General features: G+C 49.4%; 1 protein-coding gene and 3 pseudogenes across 1 annotated transcript; 3 read left to right on the top strand and 1 right to left on the bottom strand.

The window, feature by feature from the left end:
• Window positions 1-2,634: 2,634 nt before the first annotated feature.
• Window positions 2,635-3,404, bottom strand: LOC129131073 (feather keratin Cos1-2-like). Its single transcript, XM_077190842.1, is given in 3 exon segments — window positions 2,635-2,967; window positions 3,269-3,373; window positions 3,375-3,404. Coding segments are annotated over 3 exon segments (468 nt in total).
• A 2,542-nt stretch (window positions 3,405-5,946) lies between these two features.
• LOC129131072 (feather keratin Cos1-2-like) lies at window positions 5,947-6,714 on the top strand (annotated as a pseudogene).
• Window positions 6,715-9,591: 2,877 nt separating this feature from the next.
• Window positions 9,592-10,369, top strand: LOC143695733 (feather keratin Cos2-3-like; annotated as a pseudogene).
• A 3,061-nt stretch (window positions 10,370-13,430) lies between these two features.
• On the top strand, window positions 13,431-14,208 carry LOC143695737 (feather keratin Cos2-2-like; annotated as a pseudogene).
• The last annotated feature ends 4,213 nt before the right edge of the window (window positions 14,209-18,421 follow it).

The following is an 18,421-nucleotide window of genomic DNA, read 5'->3' as shown; positions in this document are numbered from 1 at the left end:
TATGATTCGTGCTGACAAAATTGAAACAGTAATCAATATTGATACAGTAATTAATATTTGGAAATAATAAAACAGTTAAAAGGTGTAATGCTAAGAAAGAAAGGGAGAGGAGGAGTTCCATCCCCCCCCCCCGCCTTTTCCTGCAGATGTTCAAGGCAGGAAAAAGCAAGAGATAACAGTTACTAAAAATTAATAGAAAGAAAGGAAAATCTGGTTGGGTCCCAGGAAAAATGCCAGTTATAAGAGATTTATTGCTTTGATGCTTAAATATAATATTATGTTAGTTTTGGCTTACATTGTACTAGCTTGGTGTGCATGTGTAACCCAAGGGTGAGTTGAAGGACATCAAGGAAGAGGAGAGCCTTCATCAGGGACGACCCCCAAAAAGTGGTGCGACCACCAAAACAAGTGGTGGAGCATGCGCAGTAAAGGTGGTGATGAGGGCGGAGGTAGAAGTGTGATGAATCAAAAATGGGAGGAGGTGGCATTGACACAGGGCATATGAGGGGGAATTTTCACTTGGCAAGCTCGTACGTGAGTTGGCAAGGGACCAGAGCCCTGCACTCCATACCCTGCACGGTTATCTTTTGCTTATGCGCTGTTATTGGAACCAAATTATCCCTTATTTTTTTTAACCAAATTATATTGTCAATATTTCAAGTGTATCCTATTTTATACATTTTCTAAGCTATTCAATTAAAATCGCTGCTACCTCTAATATTGTTTGGTTTTTTTGATGATGGGAAAATTGGGCAAATATAACATTTACTAATAAATACATGTATAACAACTCAAACAAAAGAAACAGCACCAAACAGACCCAGACACCCAGGCCCGGCCTCTCTCGGCCGCAGGCGCTTTCCCCTTCGGTGCAGTTCCGGGCACAGCCAGCAGGGGCGCTGCTGGCTGCCGGCCGGGCAGGGCGGGTGCGGTGATTCCCCCGCTCCAGCAGGGGGCGCTGTGGCGCGAGCTCAGCTCCCTCACATGGTAATGGTGGATGGGCTGGATGGGGAAATGGGCTGCAGCAGGAACCTTGGAATGGGGCTGGATGGGGAAATGGGCTGCAGCAGAAACCTCGGAACGGGGCTGGATGGGGAAATGGGCTGCAGCAGGAACCTCGGAATGGCGGCTGGAATGGCAGGGCGGGCTCAACCAGGGAAGCAAGTGAGACACAGCAGAAACTCAGCAGCAGCAGCCCAGCTCCTAAACACAGCCAGGAGAGGCTTTCCTGGAGGGGGAAAGGGCCCAGGAAAGGGCCTGGGATCAAGTTTTACCTGAGGCACATGAGCAGATGGTGAAAAGGGTCTCCCTCTAGTGAGATGGAGGTCCCAGTGCAATGGCCACCCCCACAAGCAAAGCTTCAGTCATGGTAGGAGAAGCCAGCAGGACATGGAGCCTCACCATTCTGGTGAACTCCCCACACAGCAATCATAGCCTGCTTTCCTCTCAATGCCAGGAGAGTAAGAGAGTTAGGAGCTGCACCCAGCTCCCTTTGACCAAGCCAAAATCTCGCCATATCTCTGCCCCTCCAAGAGAAACTCCCCAGCTGAGAGAGTAGCCAGCTGCACCCTTCCCGTGGCAATTTCTTTTGTCTCTCTCAAGTATCAGTATTTATGGTTTCTTGGCAACAGATGGGAGAAAATTCTGTGAGAGATAGAAGCGTAAGGAAAAATCCTAAACCCCAACATGAGAACGAGGATTGTGTGTCAGAGTGAAGAATGATAAGAGAAGTAGATTATGACCTGACCACATATTTGGGATACTCTCAAAAAGAAAAGATTCATCAGAAGATTTGGAATCATATCCAAAAAAGTCCATGGACGTAATTAAAATATGCACATTATTAAAAAAAAAGGATGAATATGTATTGGTTTTTGGAATACAACCCGGTCTGTTAGGTTAGTGGGCATACTTAGAGGAGACATCCCCATGCATCCAAGCTCTCTAATAAAGTAACGTCAGCTTTCTGATGCAGGATTGGACTGACCCTAATGGTGCCACTGTTCCTCTCTTATGTGTCTCTGCTGCCTTGCAGTGCCTTAGGACCCTTGAGTTAATGAGATAATGAAATAAATCTACTCTTTGCATTTCAGCTGTGGTTTCGTGACTTGGATGTATCAATTCACACACCCACCCACTCCTGCTACCCTTTGGAGCCAATGGCTGTTCCTGATGGCCATTGACTGTGCAGTACCCAGGTACGTTTTCCTCAGCTCCAAGATTAAAGGGCAGAAAGGAAAATCAACTGCTGGGGACTCCCACCCTCTGCTTCTCCACGTTTACCCTGAGCAGACTGGAAGAGTTGCCATGGAAAGAAAGAGAAATTGGAGGACAAATCTTGGATGCAAAACAACTTTATTGAGTTGAAAGAAGAGAAGGAGGTGGCTCACAGAGAGCACCAGGAGCAGCCACTAAGGAGCAGTGGAGCTTCTGCAGAGTGTGCACCTGCCCACCCTGCAGGGCAACATGTCCCCACTAGACTGGTCTGGGGAGACACAGACAGCAGAGGAGAAAGAAAAGTAGAAGGGAATAATGGCTTGAAGAGGTAAATACAATGTCCCAAAGCTCTATCTTCAGCCCAGAACTAGGTTCTGAGGTCTTGGAGGTTCTTGCCCAAGGATGTTGCCAGTAGATTTAGCAGGGACGACAGCATCTGCTGCCACCATAGCAGTTGGTGATGCAGGAGATGTCAAAGCCCCCAGAGCTGATGGGCACTCCGCCACAGCTGAGGATGTTGCCCACAGCAGCAGAGGTGGAGGATCCCACGGCGGTGTTCTGGGGGAAGGAGCTGAGGATGGGCCCAGGCAGGGTCACCAGCACAGCAGGCGGCTGGATGGCCACATGGGAGTCCTGGCACTGCCTGACACAGCACTCATTGCAGCTGCTGGCCAGCGGGCAGGGCCCACAGGGCTGGCAGCAAGGGTCACAGGGCTTGCAGCAGGACATGGCTTGGGACCACAGGTGCACCTAGAATGGAAGACAAGGAGAGGGACAAAGTGAGGACCCGTGAGAAGCAGCACTGCACCCAAACACCCTGAAAACTCCTGGCCCCCACTGCAGTGCCCAGCTCAAAGCCCAGGAGCCACCTCAGCCAAGTCCCAGCCTCTCTCTGTCTGCACAAGACCTTCTCTCCCCTGCCCTCTCCCAGCACAAGCAGCTCCCAGCCCTGGGCTCTTGTAGCCCCTCTCAGCTGAGACCTCCAGGCAGGCAAGAGCTGCTCTTGAAGCAGCAGCAGCAGGAGGAGGAGGAGAAGAGGCTTCCCACTCACCTGATTCCTGAAGAGGAGAAGGAGGTGAGAGAAGTGGATGGGAGAGCAGAGACTTGGGCTGCCTTTTATAGCAGTCCTGCCCTGCCTCAGGCCCACAGGCACCTTAGTGGAAGCCATAATTTTCTGACCAGCTCATGTCAAATATGAACCATCCCAGTTAATGGTGGTGGATGTGTCCTGCTTTCCTACAATGCCTCATTTTCATTTCCTGGCACATGCCACGTGCTTTCCTATGTGAATTCTTCTGTAAGTGCTGAGATGAGAGGCCCAAGAATTCCGGGATCATAAAAACAGGCAGAATGCCCAAGTCCTGGGCTGGTGGCATCCCATGCAGGCACTTGTAAAGTTGTGTAATTTCCATGGGTTTGTTCATACAAAAATATGGCAAAGCTGTAGTTGCAAAGTAGAGTTCTCCTGTATTGGCATCCATGCCAACCTTGAAGGACTGCAGCCTACAGGGACAGCTCATCCTGGAACAGAGAAAAATGTGTGGAGGCAGAAAAGAACAGTTGTGCACTGACCAAAACTCCTCCATTCCACAGCCCACAGTGCCATGGAGGGCTGGAGCAAATAGAAGATTCATTAATGAAGGATGGAAGTTGAACCTTTAAGAAAGTGGTGTGGATGAACTGAATCATGCAATCAAAGAATTATAGAATGTTAAGGGTGGGGAGGGACCTTAGAGATCACCTAGTCCAAACCCCCCCTGCCATGGGCAAGGACACTGAACTTAATTCAAGGGCTGTTTCAGGGGAGAAGGGGTTGCTTTTTTTTCTTTTCTGCTGTTTCTCAATATCCTGTTTTAATTTTTCATTGTCAGTGTCTTAAACAAATGTTCCCCAACTCAACTCTATTATTTCCTTTTCCCAACCATCTATCCTTCACTGACCCTCTCTTCTGGCCAGTCCACTCTGTATGTTTTCCAGACAGGCTTTTGAGAAGATGTCAACTGTCTTTTGTGGTCCCAGATTTCTGAGGTTTGAGCACTGAAGGGTGTTCCCTATGAGCTCCATGCTTCAGGAGAGGTGGGAGAGAGGGATAGACACAAAGTAGAATTCTCCTGTGTTGGCATCCAGGTAGGAGGACCCCGCACACTTCGGTGGAAGGCTGAGCTCTGCAGGAAGGGGCCTCAGATCTCCCCTGGCATCCCAATTTTCCCCATGCAGCCAGAGATGGGAAAAAGATCTTCTTGCTGTGAGGGGCTGGGATTATTGCCTCAAGAAAAAGGAAATGGTGGAGGAAAGAGCTTCTGCCATGGAACTGTCCCATGATGGGATTGCAATTGCAGTGAGAGAGCAAGGGTGTTCTGACTGGTGCTCTCTTTCCAGGACCATGGCAGGAACTGGTGGTGGCTCGTCTGTGCCACCTTGCCAGCCCATGTGAATAACCTTTCCTCTCCCAGAGGTGCTCTGTGTGATGAGAGTTGTGAATGTGCTGTCTGCAAGATGCCTCAGCTCTGAAAATGTGTGCAATGAACATCTGGAGCTGCACAGGGCACTGCAAGGCTGTGCTGGAAGACCAGTATCTGACTTATCCGAGAGAAAGAGGTATTTCCCTCTCAGAAAAAAAGTAAGGAGAAAATGTTGTGGGTTGAGATAAAGACAGAGGGATTTCTTATCAGTCACCAAGAGAAAAAAACAAGGCTTGATTTGGGGAACATTCATAGTACACTTTACAAACAAAACAAAGCAAGACTGTGCAAAAAACCACTAAAATAACTTCACTCCATCTCCAACTCTTTTACAGTGATGCAACTGCTCTTCTTCATCCCTGGTTCTCTTCTATTTCCTTCATGTTTAAGCAGCACAGCAGGATAGAGAATGAGGGGTTGCAATCAGAACACAAGTTATTTTTTGGGGAAAGATTGACTTCAACAGAACTGATCATGAAAAAGAAGCAGGATTTTGGGAGTTAGCCTAAAAAAAAAAATCACACCTTCCTACCCTTCCAGACACAGTTGCTAGACATGCAATTTTTGGGGGGGTATGGAAGTCCTGGTCCTTGAACGTGAAAGGAGTTTGACTCAAAGATGTTTGACTTCCCCTGTACGACACAAGAGAGTCTGTTCTACATCTCACAGCAGAGCACAACCCAGGTCCCAGTCCATTCCGTTCAACACCCATTTGCTGTGAGATGCAACCACTTCCTCACTCAGCATCAGGGAGATGGGCTGTACAAGTGCATCCAGCATAGGTCTGGAGGGAGGTACCTGTGTCCCATCCCAGTCACCAGAAACACTCCAGCATAAGAAGATCCATTCAGGGACTTCAGTTCAGTGCTCTGCCTGGAACAACTCAAAATTATGTGTGTTCATATGAGGACAGGAAGAAGTCAGTACCTGGGGTCTCTGTTGACACAACATGTCCCCGCACATGGAAGTCCTTGGGCAAGAAGCACTAAAGTGGTACCCATTTCCTGCCAACTTTGACACAAACAAACCCACAAGAATGACACAGGTTCCTATCAGCTGAATGCATGGAATGCCAACAGCCCCTTGATCTGAGCATTCGACAGGTGTGGATGTGTTTACCTCCCGGAAATCCTTGGGCTCATCCTCCTGGCACTTACAAAAGCCCTCAAGGGGGAAAGAATATGGCATGTGCCAGGAAATGAAAAGGATGCAGTGCAGGAAACCAGGACACAGCCTCTACCATTAACTGGGATGCTGCATATTTGAAATGAGCTGGTCACAAAATTATGGCTTCCACTAAGGTGCCTGTGGGCCTGAGGCAGGGCAGGACTGCTATAAAAGGCAGCCCAAGTCTCTGCTCTCTCATCCACTTCTCTCACCTCCTTCTCCTCTTCAGGAATCAGGTGAGTGGGAAGCCTCTTCACCTCCTCCTGCTGCTGCTGCTGCTGCTTCAAGAGCAGCTCTTGCCTGGCTGGAGGTCTCAGCTGAGAGGGGCTACAAGAGCCCAGGGCTGGGAGCTGCTTGTGCTGGGAGAGGGCAGGGCAGAGAAGGTCTTGTGCAGACAGAGAGAGGCTGGGACTTGGCTGCGGTGGCTCCTGGGCTTTGAGCTGGGCACTGTAATGTGGGCCAGGAGTTATCATGCTTTCAGCGTGTTTGGGTGCAGTGCTGCTTCACTTTGTGCCTTTCCTGTCTTCCATTCTAGGTGCACCTCTGAGCCCCAGCCATGTCCTGCTGCAAGCCCTGTGACCCTTGCTGCCAGCCCTGTGGGCCCTGCCCGCTGGCCAGCAGCTGCAATGAGTGCTGTGTCAGGCAGTGCCAGAGCTCCCACGTTGTCATTGAACCCTCCCCTGTGCTGGTGACCCTGCCTGGGCCCATCCTCAGCTCCTTCCCCCAGAACACCGCCGTGGGATCCTCCACCTCTGCTGCTGTTGGCAACATCCTCAGCTGTGGCGGAGTGCCCATCAGCTCTGGGGGCTTTGACATCTCCTGCATCACCAACTGCTATGGTGGCAGCAGATGCTGTCGTCCCTGCTAAATCTACTGGCAACATCCTTGGGCAAGAACCTCCAAGACCTCAGAACCTAGTTCTGGGCTGAAGATAGAGCTTTGGGACATTGTATTTACCTCTTCAAGCCATTATTCCCTTCTACTTTTCTTTCTCCTCTGTTTGCTGTCTGTGTCTCCCCAGACCAGTCTAAAGGGGACATGTTGCCCTGCTGTCCTCGGCAGGGCAGGCAGGTGCACACTCTGCATGAGCTCCGCTGCATCTTAGTGGCTGCTCCTCTTGGCCTCTGTGAGCCACCTCCTTTCCCACTTCACGCTCAATAAAGTTGTTTTGCATCCAAGCCGTGGCCTCCAAATCTTCTTTTTTTCCTATGGAAACTGTTCCAGTCTGCTCAGGGTAAAAGGTGGATGGGCAGAGCGTTGGACTCCCTGTAGTGGATTTTCCTTTCTGCCTTTTCCATTGGAGTTGATGAAAAAAAACCCCTGGCTACTCCACAGCCAATGTCAAACAGGGAAAAGATGGCTCCAAAGGGTGGCAGGAATGGGGAAGGGAAACAGCAATGTCTGGGACCAGCCCACAGCCTCATCTCTTCCTTCTCCTCCCCTGCATTACCCAGTCTAGGGCCCATGAGCAGCACATGTGGTCAAAGGCAGATGAGACAGGTACCTCATAGAGTCCTTCAGCACCTGGCAGGACCCAGATGCTGTCCAGACATGCAGGGCTGAGGTGATGCAGAATTTGGGATCAGCATCTGCCAATCAAGTTGAGCACACTTGGGGTGGCACCTTGCCTTCATTAACGAGAGGGCGATACTCAGGGTTCTAAAATGCTCAAGGTCAAAAACAGTGAAGGAATTGGCCTAGGGACTGAGTTCAGATGTGGGCAGTGGCCTTTCCAGGAATGTAAGCCTCTGGGGAAAGGAAAGCTGTAGGTTGCCTGGGAACACTGATAGCAAACAGCTGAACTTGGCAGGAGTCAGAGCAGGGAGCTGCAGCTTCTGCAGATGAAAGGCTGCATCTGCCAAAGGCCAAACCACTTTGCCAGGAAGCTTGCTTTTAATGAAAACCCTTCAAGAGGAGAGACAGTGGGTGGTTTCCCTGTAGGGTGATGCCAGCTAATGCTGGCGTTCCCCGCTACTCCCTGAGGCCATGAGGCCCTGAAATCAAGGCCAAATGTTTGAATGCCTGATAAGAACAGCAGAACAGAACAGCATTTTGCTCTTACCAATTTAATGGAATAATGTAGCCTTGGAGAATTAGGTGTGTTATAAATAACTGGAGAGTTGTTGGCTTTTGCTGTTATGTATTAGCTTTTGAAGATTACAATCTGCAATCACTTTTTACTGGTTTTGGATATAGTATAATTTGTCATTGTGGCCAATGCTCTGGCCATGTGTAGTTTATATATATTAATGTTATAAATATATTATAGTTTTGGCTTTTGCAAAATATTAAAATAGAGACTTTGTAATATTAACTCTTGCAGAACGTTTTCATCTTTGTAATTAGCTGACAATAGTGAGAAAACTCAGATAAGTTTATGGAAATAGCTAAAACTGTCTGTATGATTCGATAACATAGAAGGAACCACATAGATAACATTGAAAGAAGGGATGTGAAAAGACTCCTGCCAATGACCCTGTGGTGATCAATAATTTCCTGTTTGTCATTGTGAGGATATGGCATACATATTGTGAGAAAATGGCATATACATTGAGAGGAAATGATATACATGACTCGCAGAAATCAAATCTACACTATTGCATGACAGATCAAGAGTCGAACAAAGCTAAACAGTTCCCAGAACATGTAAAAGAACTCACAGGAATGGTTGAATATGTATAATCATCATGAATATGTATGTAATTAATTAAATGAAAAAGTATATATGAAAATTGTTTTAAGCTAACAGTGTGCTTCTGGCAGCTTGCCAGGCACTCTAGTGCTGGATATTGTCCCTTTTATCCCTTAATTTTCAATTAAGGAATGAAAATCTGCAGAGGTGGGAAGACATTCTTGGCCTTTTTGCCTGAACATAGAGCAAGAAATGGAGGATGAAGGAGGCGGAGGATGAAGGAGGCAGAGGCTGCATTTCAGTTCTGTGGGTACTTCTCTGCAAGCCCCATTCAGTTGTAGATTGGCTTCTTCTGGCAATGATACCTGGCTACTCTGTGGTGCTGAAGGACACACCAAGGGCAGGGCTGACTGAGGGAATCTTCATGTGCCCTCACGATGAAGGTCACGCACATACAAATGCACACACACGCACGCACACACTGACTGACTCGTGTGTGCTCATGCATGGCTGCATGGAGCTAAGCAAAACTCTATATATTCATAAAAGGCCATAAAAATACCAGCCACTCAGAACTCTGCTGAGGACATGTTGGGAGCAACTCTGGGGGAGAGGACTCGGAAAGACCGGGTCACAGACACACTGCTGGTGTTCACAGGTGACCAACAGAGACTGCACAGTAAGAGGATGAGGCAAATGAGACCAGCTGAATTTTCCTGTGAGCAATGTTTGTGCAGCAATGGAGTCAGTGCAGCAATGACTGACTGTCAGAATCAGGGAGAAAAACAGAAAAGGATGCTTAATGTACCCTCACATGTCAGTCCTGAGCATGCAGGAATGAGAGCAATGTACATTCCTGACAATTCTAGTACAAAAACCCACACAGAGTTTTTGGCACAGGTTCACATCAACTGACCACATGGAATGCCACCATCTGAGCCTTCTTGCTGAGCTGACATGTCTGTATCCTGGAAATATTTGGGCCTCTTATCCCAGCACTTACAGAAGTCTTCAGATAGGAATTCAGATGGAATTAGACAGGAAATGAAAAGGCATCAATGCAGGAAATCGGAACACAGCCCCTACCATTAACTGGGATGGTGCACATTTGACATGACGTGGTCAGAAAATTATGACTTCCACTAAGGTGCCTGTGGGCCTGAGGCAGGGCAGGACTGCTATAAAAGGCAGCCCAAGTCTCTGCTCTCTCATCCACTTCTCTCACCTCCTTCTCCTCTTCAGGAATCAGGTGAGTGGGAAGCCTCTTCTCCTCCTCCTGCTGCTGCTGCTGCTGCTTCAAGAGCAGCTCTTGCCTGGCTGGAGGTCTCAGCTGAGAGGGGCTACAAGAGCCCAGAGCTGGGAGCTGCTTGTGCTGGGAGAGGGCAGGGGAGAGAAGGTCTTGTGCAGACAGAGAGAGGCTGGGACTTGGCTGAGGTGGCTCCTGGGCTTTGTGCTGGGCACTGCAATGTGAGCCAGGCGGTGCCTGGGCTGCAGGGTGTTTGGGTGCAGTGCTGCTTCTCACGTGTCCTCACTTTGTGCTTCTCCCTGCCCTCTGTGCCAGGTGCACCTGTGATCCCGAGCCATGTCCTGCTGCCCGCCCTGCAACCCCTGTGGCCAGTCCTGTGGGCCCTGCCCGCTGGCGAGCAGCTGCAATGAGTGCTGTGTCAGGCAGTGCCAGAGCTCCCACGTTGTCATTCAGCCGCCTGCTGTGCTGGTGACCCTGCCTGGGCCCATCCTCAGCTCCTCCCCACAGAACACCGCCGTGGGATCCTCCACCTCTGCTGCTGTTGGCAGCATCCTCAGCTCTGAGGGAGTGCCCATCAGCTCTGGCAGCTTTGACATCTCCTGCATCACCAACTGCTATGGCAACAGTTGTTGTCGTCCCTGCTAAAGATGGTGCTCCCAACGTCCTCGGCCAACAACGTCCAAGACCTCAGAACATGGTGCTGGAATGAAGACAGAATTTTGGAACTTTGAATTTAGACTTTTTTGCTATTAATTCCATCTTCTCCTCTCTCCTCCCTTCCTTTCCGTTCCCTTTCTTTCACCACCATCCAATGCCAGCCTAGTGGAACTGTCCTCCCCCCTCCCTTCCTCCCTCTGTCTGCTGGCCAGGCCTCTGGACACCCCCATTGCATCTTTGTGGTTGCTCCTGGTTCTGTCCCCTACGTACCTGCTTTTCTTCTTTAGTCTCAATAAAGTTTTTTGCATTCAAACCTTGGCCTCTGATTTCTCCTTCATTTTGTAACAGCTCTTCCAGTGTCCTAAGGAGTACAGTGAAAAAGCAGAGACTGGGACTCACTCTTATGGATTTTCCTTGTGCCTTTTCCCTTTGAGCTGACAAAGACATCTGTGCACAGTGAGGGTGATGAGGCATTGGAACAAGTTGCCTGGAGAAATTGCAGGTTTCTCATTCCTGGAAATGTTCAATGCATGCTTGCTCAGGACTTTGAGCCACTTGGTTTGTTGAATGCAGTCAATGCCTCTTTTGTGGGTTTGCCGTGGATTTGAAAATGAAATTAAATGTTATTGAGGTTCCCTTGAATTGACACAGTTGCGCAGAACGAGCACCCAAAAACCATGATGGAAAGGCAAAGAGTAAATTTATTTCCATACCACACCTCATCGAGGAGGTCGAAAAAATGCTTGGGCAGAGAACATCGTCCCCCGTAGGCTCAGTCCTTCCTGGCAAGGCTCCTCTTTGATCAGCGCTCAAGTATGTCTGTGAGAGGGCCTCCATGTCTTTCTAAACACCAGCGTGGTTTCTACACAGATTCTGCTTTTTCAAACTGAGGATAAAACAGCAGAAGGTATCATTTATGAGGGATTTTTTTGACACAGTTTGAGCTGACTGTCAGACGTGGAAGGAACTACTGGAATGTTGTCCCAGAGCCCATTCCTGCGGCCTTCTTCCCCAGCTGCCAAACTTTGCCACTTCAGCACAAGAGAGAAGATCCATTACAGTGTGAAAAACAATTGGATGAATAAAATTTCTAACAGCCGCACAGTGGTCCAGGCTTAAGAAATGGATGAATGTAACTTTCCATAACCTAAAGAAAAAAAATATAAGTGGTTCTGCAGCAAAGAGGGAATTTTCCTGACCTCCCCCTAAAAGAGAAGCTGTGTTTTTGGCCTTTTGGTCCTGAATAGCATCACTGCTATCCTGGACATAGATGCTGGGAACACCATTTTTGGGAGATATGGACATCCTGGTGCTTGAACACTAAAGAGAGTTCACAGCTCTTTGACTGTCCCTGTGCCACCCAGAACATCTATGCTACATCTCAGAGCAAGACAGTATCTGTACTCTGATCGCTCCCATTCCATCCGCACATTTGTTGTAAGGTCTTGGCACCCACTTCACCAGTCTGAGTGGTAGCATTGGGCCTAGACACGATGAGACTCTGTCCCATCCCAGTGGACAAGTCTAGGACATAAGGACTGATGTGTATGTCTCAAACACGAAGAGCTGGATGCCCCTGGGGCCAGCCAAGGCTTGTGGGTGTGTTGAGTTTGTTCATGTTCCCCACAGCAGCCCTGGCAGGGCTGTGCTGTGCACTGGGTGTTACAAAGGTGCTGGTAACACTCCAGTCCTTTGGCTCCTGCTGAGCCCTGCTCAAACAGCACCAGCACTGTCTCTCCAACATTCCCTTCCCCATCAGGAGCTGGGGGGTGGCAAGATCCTGGGAGTGGACAAAACTCAGACACTTGACCCAAACTGAGTCAAAGGGATATTCTGTGCCATATGACATGAGCTCAGACACAAGAGCTAAGGAAAGGAGACACAAGGGTGGGCAATTGTAATTTGCAATGTTTACCTTCAAGTCACACCATTACATGTGCTCAAGCCCTGCTTCCTGGGAAGGGGCCAGATAGAACTTTCTGATTGGAAGTAGAGCATAAAAAGTGGGTGTAGAGAGCTTTTTGGATAATTGGCTAGCTGAGAAAGGCCACTTCGATGTGATACCGTTGGAGAAAGATAGGGGAAACAAGCTGAAGATTATGTAACCAGTGTCCAATCACTGACAAAGGTCATAGTGACCTTCGCTGAAACAGGAAGATGGGGGAGAAAATCGCTTGCCAGAAAATGTAGATATCCTAGGTAGAGAAGCTAGAAGAATGCAAACATAGAAACAAAATAATCATTAGAGCATAGAAGTAAGTGTGGTTGATCTAAGTGTGCTTTAGCCAATAATGAGCTCAGCTTTTGCAATATGTATAAGCTTCATTAACACCAATATAAATATGTGTGAGCTTTCAATAAACTTTGAGATTTGCAATTCACGCATATTGTGTGAAGCATTTCTTCCGCCGTTCACGACAAGTGGGGTTTTCTTCCAGTTTACTACTGCATGCACAATCTTTTGAGTTTGTTTTGGCAAACATTAAAATCTTAATATTCAAGTTGATTTCCTACTTATTTTGCCATCTCTGTTCACCTCAGAATGGAGAATCATAGAGTGGCTGCAGGACACTTGCTGTCCAGCCAAGGTCAACCCAGCACAGCTGGTAATAACACCTAAGGATCGTTGGTAAGAACATGTGGTGAGAAAGACCAGCATGTGGCTGGAGAAGAGACCCTAGGGAGGCAGGGCAGCACTTTTCTGGGAGAAGTGTCCTTACTGTGGCTACTGGAAAGGAACAAAATACAGCACAAGAAAAGAGCAGGAACGAGGTGGAGAAATGAGCATGGATTGTTGACCAATTAGGCTGACCTACTGGAGAGGAATCAAAATGCAACACGTGCCTGCATGGAATGCCATCAGACCATGATCCAAGCATTCTGCCCACTCTGACGTGTTTATACCCCAGAAATTCTTGGGCCTCCCATCCTGGCCCTAACAGAAAACTTCAGATAGGAAGGCACACGGCAGAAGCCAGGAAATGAAAAGGCAGAAATGCAGGAAAGCAGGATACAGCCCCTACCATTAACTGGACGGTGCACATTTGAAATGAGCTGGTCACAAAATTATGGCTTCCACTAAGGTGCCTCTGGGCCTGAGGCAGGGCAGGTCTGCTATAAAAGGCAGCCCAAGTCTCTGCTCTCTCATCCACTTCTCTCACCTCCTTCTCCTCTTCAGGAATCAGGTGAGTGGGAAGCCTCTTCTCCTCCTCCTGCTGCTGCTGCTGCTGCTTCAAGAGCCGCTCTTGCCTGGCTGGAGGTCTCAGCTGAGAGGGGCTGTCTTAGCACAGGGCTGGGAGCTGCTTGTGCTGGGAGAGGGCAGGGGAGAGAAGGTCTTGTGCAGACAGAGAGAGGCTGGGACTTGGCTGAGGTGGCTCCTGGGCTTTGAGCTGGGCACTGTAATGTGGGCCAGGAGGAGCCTTGGCTGCAGGGTGTTTGGGTGCAGTGCTGCTACTCACGTGTCCTCACTTTGTGCTTCTCCCTGCCCTCTGTGCCAGGTGCACCTGTGAGCCCCAGCCATGTCCTGCTGCCCGCCCTGCAACCCCTGTGGCCAGTCCTGTGGGCCCTGCCCGCTGGCCAGCAGCTGCAATGAGTGCTGTGTCAGGCAGTGCCAGAGCTCCCACGTTGTCATTCAGCCGCCTGCTGTGCTGGTGACCCTGCCTGGGCCCATCCTCAGCTCCTCCCCCCAGAACACCGCCGTGGGATCCTCCACCTCTGCTGCTGTTGGCAACATCCTCAGCTCTGGCGGAGTGCCCATCAGCTCTGGGGGCTTTGACATCTCCTGCATCACCAACTGCTATGGCAACAGTTGTTGTCGTCCCTGCTAAATCTGCTGGTGACATCCTTAAGGAAGAACCTCCAAGATCTCAGAACATGGTGCTGGAATGAAGATGGAAGTTTTGGAATGTTAAATTTATGCTTTACCTTATTGTAGCCTTCTACAACTCTCTTCCCTTTCTTTTGCATCCCTTTCCTGTCACCACCATGCAATGTCAGCTTAGTGGGACCTGTTGGCTTCTCTCCCTCCCTATCTCTGGAGGCCAGGCAGATGGACACCCCCACTGCACCTTAGTGGCTGCTCCAGATGCCTTCTGTGAGCCGCCTCCTTTTCTTATTTAGTCTCAATAAAGTTGTTTTGCATCCAAGCCTTGGCCTCTGATTTTCTTTTCATCTGTGGCATGATCTTCCAGGGAGCTCAGGAGAAAACGTTGAGAAGTAGAGGGTGGGACTCCCTACAGTCGATTTGACTTTTTTCCCTTTACGTGGTAGCTATCAAACACATCCATGGCTACTCAACTTGAATGACTCTCAGGGTGAAGATGGCAGGGAATGGAAACCAGGGGGGCCTGGGGAAGTCCCACAACCTCTTTTCTTCCAACGGTCCTCACATTTAATGTTAATCCCAGCTTCTGTCCAGACAGGCAGGACCGAGGGGTTTCATGATTAGCATTCCATCAGCCACACAAAAGAGCTGATTGGGAACAGGTTTTCTCTGGGGTCCTTTGCTGGTTCATCCAGGAACCACCAATCTTCCTCCAATGTCACAGAATGCAACCAAGGGGGGATTTTTTTACCGTGCCCCTTTTAGATTGTCTCCTACTTATCTCCAAATAGGTTCTGGTTTGATACTGCCCAAATGCCAGGCACCAAAATTCATTGGCTCACCCTCTTCTGCTATAGTTGGGCAGAGGAGAGGGGAAAAAAATTAACAAAGGGCTCATGAGTTAGGTAAGGACTGGGAGAAAAACACTCCAAGGACAAAACAGGTTCAAATTTCAAGTTTTAAAATAAATTTATTATTAACCGAGTCAGAGGAGGGTAATGAGAAGTAAGTCTTTAAACCACCTTTTGTTCACTCCCAGCCTCTCCCTCTTATTCACTGATAGTGAATGGAGGCAGAGCATGTGGGTCAGTTCCTAACTCAAGATCTTCTGTTTGCTCAGGGACAGGAGTCTTTTCTCTGCTATGCCATGGGGTCCCTCCCACGGGCAAACAGTCTTCCCCAAACTGCTGTGGCACGGGTCACTCATCCATGGGGTGCAGTTTTCTAAGGATAGGCTGTTCTAGTTTGGAAGCAAGGGCTCTCTCCCTCTCTCTCTGGAAGCAGGAACCCTCTTGCTGTATTTGGGTCTCCCACTGGATCACAGCTTTCTCTGGCATCCACCCGCTCCAGCGTGAGGCCTTTTCCCATGAGCACCAGTGGATCTCTGCATCCACCGTGGACTTCATGGATTACAGGGGGACAGTTTGTTTCACCATGGTCCTTGCCATGGCTTGCAGAAGAATCTTGGCTCCAATGCTTGAAGCACTTCCTCCCCCTCTTTTTTCCACTGACCTTGGTGCCACCATGTTGCTTTCCCTTACATGTCCTCACTTCCTCCTCTTCTCTCACTAGAAGAAGAACTGCTGCTTTTAGGTACCATTGCCAAAAAGTTCCAGCAATTCAAAGATTCCTAGAGGAGTGCTGAGAAGTTGATTCATCTACGATCTGCATGGGCAAGTTCCTCACCTTGTTTTTGCCACCAGCCATGCAGCCCTGCCAACATGCTCTGAGTGCACCAGGCATTCAGTTAAAGAGATGGTTTTTTATCATATGCACTGATTACATATCCATTAGCTAGCCCAACACACTTGACTTATTTGACATAGTTGCCATCCTTCTCACATGTCCTTCTATACTCTTGGGAGTCTGTCCTGATGCCTGATGTCCTTCTTAGGTAGCTGATCCTCCACTGTCACATTTTAGTGAGGCCAATATTGTTGTTTAGCAGAACTTCAGCTTTGTCAGACTTCAAGGGCTAAACTGCCCCCCGACATGCCATTTGCAGGGCTTCTGTTTGCCTAAGTTACATCCTTAAGGTATTTCTCTGTTCTTGGATACTGTTCTTATCAGAATGAAATGCTGTTCTTTATGACGGTCCTTTTCAACCTCCCTACTTACACCACCCAGACATGGTTAAACTCATTTCCCCACATGCCTCATTGTCTTTGACAGAAACATTTTTCCTGAGCTGCTGGGTCAGGACAAAGGCCAGTGTGGCCACAGATTCTGGAAACACCAAGCAGGGCAGAAGCTCAGGCAGCAGTGCTACAGGGGTCTCAAGGATTGTGCAGGATGATGAGGAGAGCAAAGAGATTTCAATGAGGGTGCAGGGCACGTAGTCAGGCGAGGCATTGGATGCAGAGACAGAGACTGGAGTGCTGGGGGCAGATGGGACCCATCCAGTCAGCAAGGATTACAAAAATCTGACAGCATTACAAAACCCCAGCAGAGTGCCCCAGGCTGGTATCACCTGCCTCCTTGAGATCTCTTCTGCCCATAGTTCATGCCTTCTGTCCTTACTGACACATCCTTGCCCCCAGGACACATGGAATCTCACATACCATGACTCAGAAGAAGTGTCCGTGAGGGAATGGGAATGATATAGGCCTGGTAATGCAAAGTCATGGTAGAGGGAAGCAGCAACTCATGCCATAACCTCCTGGGGCATGTTTCCGTTCATCGAGATCATGAAAGAAAATTGTCACTTATGCAGCATAGACTGCTGCATGGCCCCTGAGGCACTGTGGAGCCAGGATAAAAGGCAGCCCAACTGGGGGCTCTCTCCACCTCTCCTGTCACCTCCTGCTCCTTGGGAACCAGGTGAGTTGGAAGCCCCTTTCTCCTGCACCCTGTGCATGGCAGCATTGACCTTTGTGGCCCTTGTTGCTGCTCCTTGTCCTTCTGGGGCTGTTCTGCAATGGTGCTGGTGTGGGCAGAGGGGAGAGCGTGTGTTCTGTGCAGAGGCTGGGGCTGGGCTGAGGTGCTGATTTTGCTCCAGGTTAGGCAGGAGCAGAGCTGGGCCTGGCTGAGCTGGGAAGGAGCGTGCGGGGCTGAGGCAAAGGATGCCCAGGTTGGGGCTGGCCAGGCTGGAGCTGTGCAGGCAGCAGGGGCCTTGTGCTGCTGGGGGTGCCTTGCGGGCTGTGTCTGAGGTGTGCGTGTGCTCTGCTTCCTCCCTGCCCTCTGTGCCAGGTGCAGTGCCAGGCTCCAGACATGTCCTGCTCTGAGAAGTGCCAGCAGTGCCGGCCCTGTGAGCCTTGCTGCCAGTCCTGTGGGCCCTGCCCGCTGGCCAGCAGCTGCAATGAGTGCTGTGTCAGGCAGTGCCAGAGCTCCCACGTTGTCATTCAGCCGCCTGCTGTGCTGGTGACCCTGCCTGGGCCCATCCTCAGCTCCTTCCCCCAGAACACCGCCGTGGGATCCTCCACCTCTGCTGCTGTTGGCAGCATCCTCAGCTCTGAGGGAGTGCCCATCAGCTCTGGCAGCTTTGACATCTCCTGCATCACCAACTGCTATGGTGGCAGCAGATGCTGTCGTCCCTGCTAAAGATGGTGCCCCCAACGTCCTCAGGCAAGAACCTCCAAGAACTCGGATCATGGTGATGGAATGAAGACAATATTTTGGAACTTTGAATTTAGACTTTTTAGCTATTAGTTCCTTCTTCTGCTATCTTTTCTTTCTTCCCTTTCTTTTATGTTGACACAAGCCAATGCCATCTTAGTGGCCCCCTCCCTTCTCCCCCTCTATCTGCTGGCCAGGCCTCTGGAGCCCCCCCCCCACTTCATCTTAGCAGCTGCTCCTGGTGCTGTCTCTGTCATACCCATTTTTTTCTTTATACTCAATAAAGTTTTTTGCATTCAAACCTTGGCCTCTGCTTTCTCCTTCTGTGTGTGGGAACTCTTCCAGTCCCCTCAGAAGTAAAGTGGTAAAGCAGAGAGCTGGACTCACTGCTATGGGTTTTCCTTGTACCCTTTCCCCTGAAGCTGACAAAGATACCCTGACAGAGAAGGTGATCAGGCACTGGAACAAGTTGCCCAGAGAAATTGTAGATTTCTCATTCCTGGACATCTTCAAGGCATGGTTGCTCAGGACTTTGAGCCACTTGGCTTGGTGGGGGCTATTCTTGCCGTCTTGCCGATGTTTTGTCGGCTGGGTGGAGTGTTGCAAACAAAGAAATGTTTAAGTTCCCTTCTATTCCAAGTGTTTCAGTCAACACAGTTGAG

Source organism: Agelaius phoeniceus, chromosome 26 (genome assembly GCF_051311805.1).
Source record: "Agelaius phoeniceus isolate bAgePho1 chromosome 26, bAgePho1.hap1, whole genome shotgun sequence".
Classification (NCBI taxonomy): domain Eukaryota; kingdom Metazoa; phylum Chordata; class Aves; order Passeriformes; family Icteridae; genus Agelaius; species Agelaius phoeniceus.
Note: the sequence above shows the minus strand (reverse complement) of the source record. Positions and strands in the feature narration are given on the sequence as shown.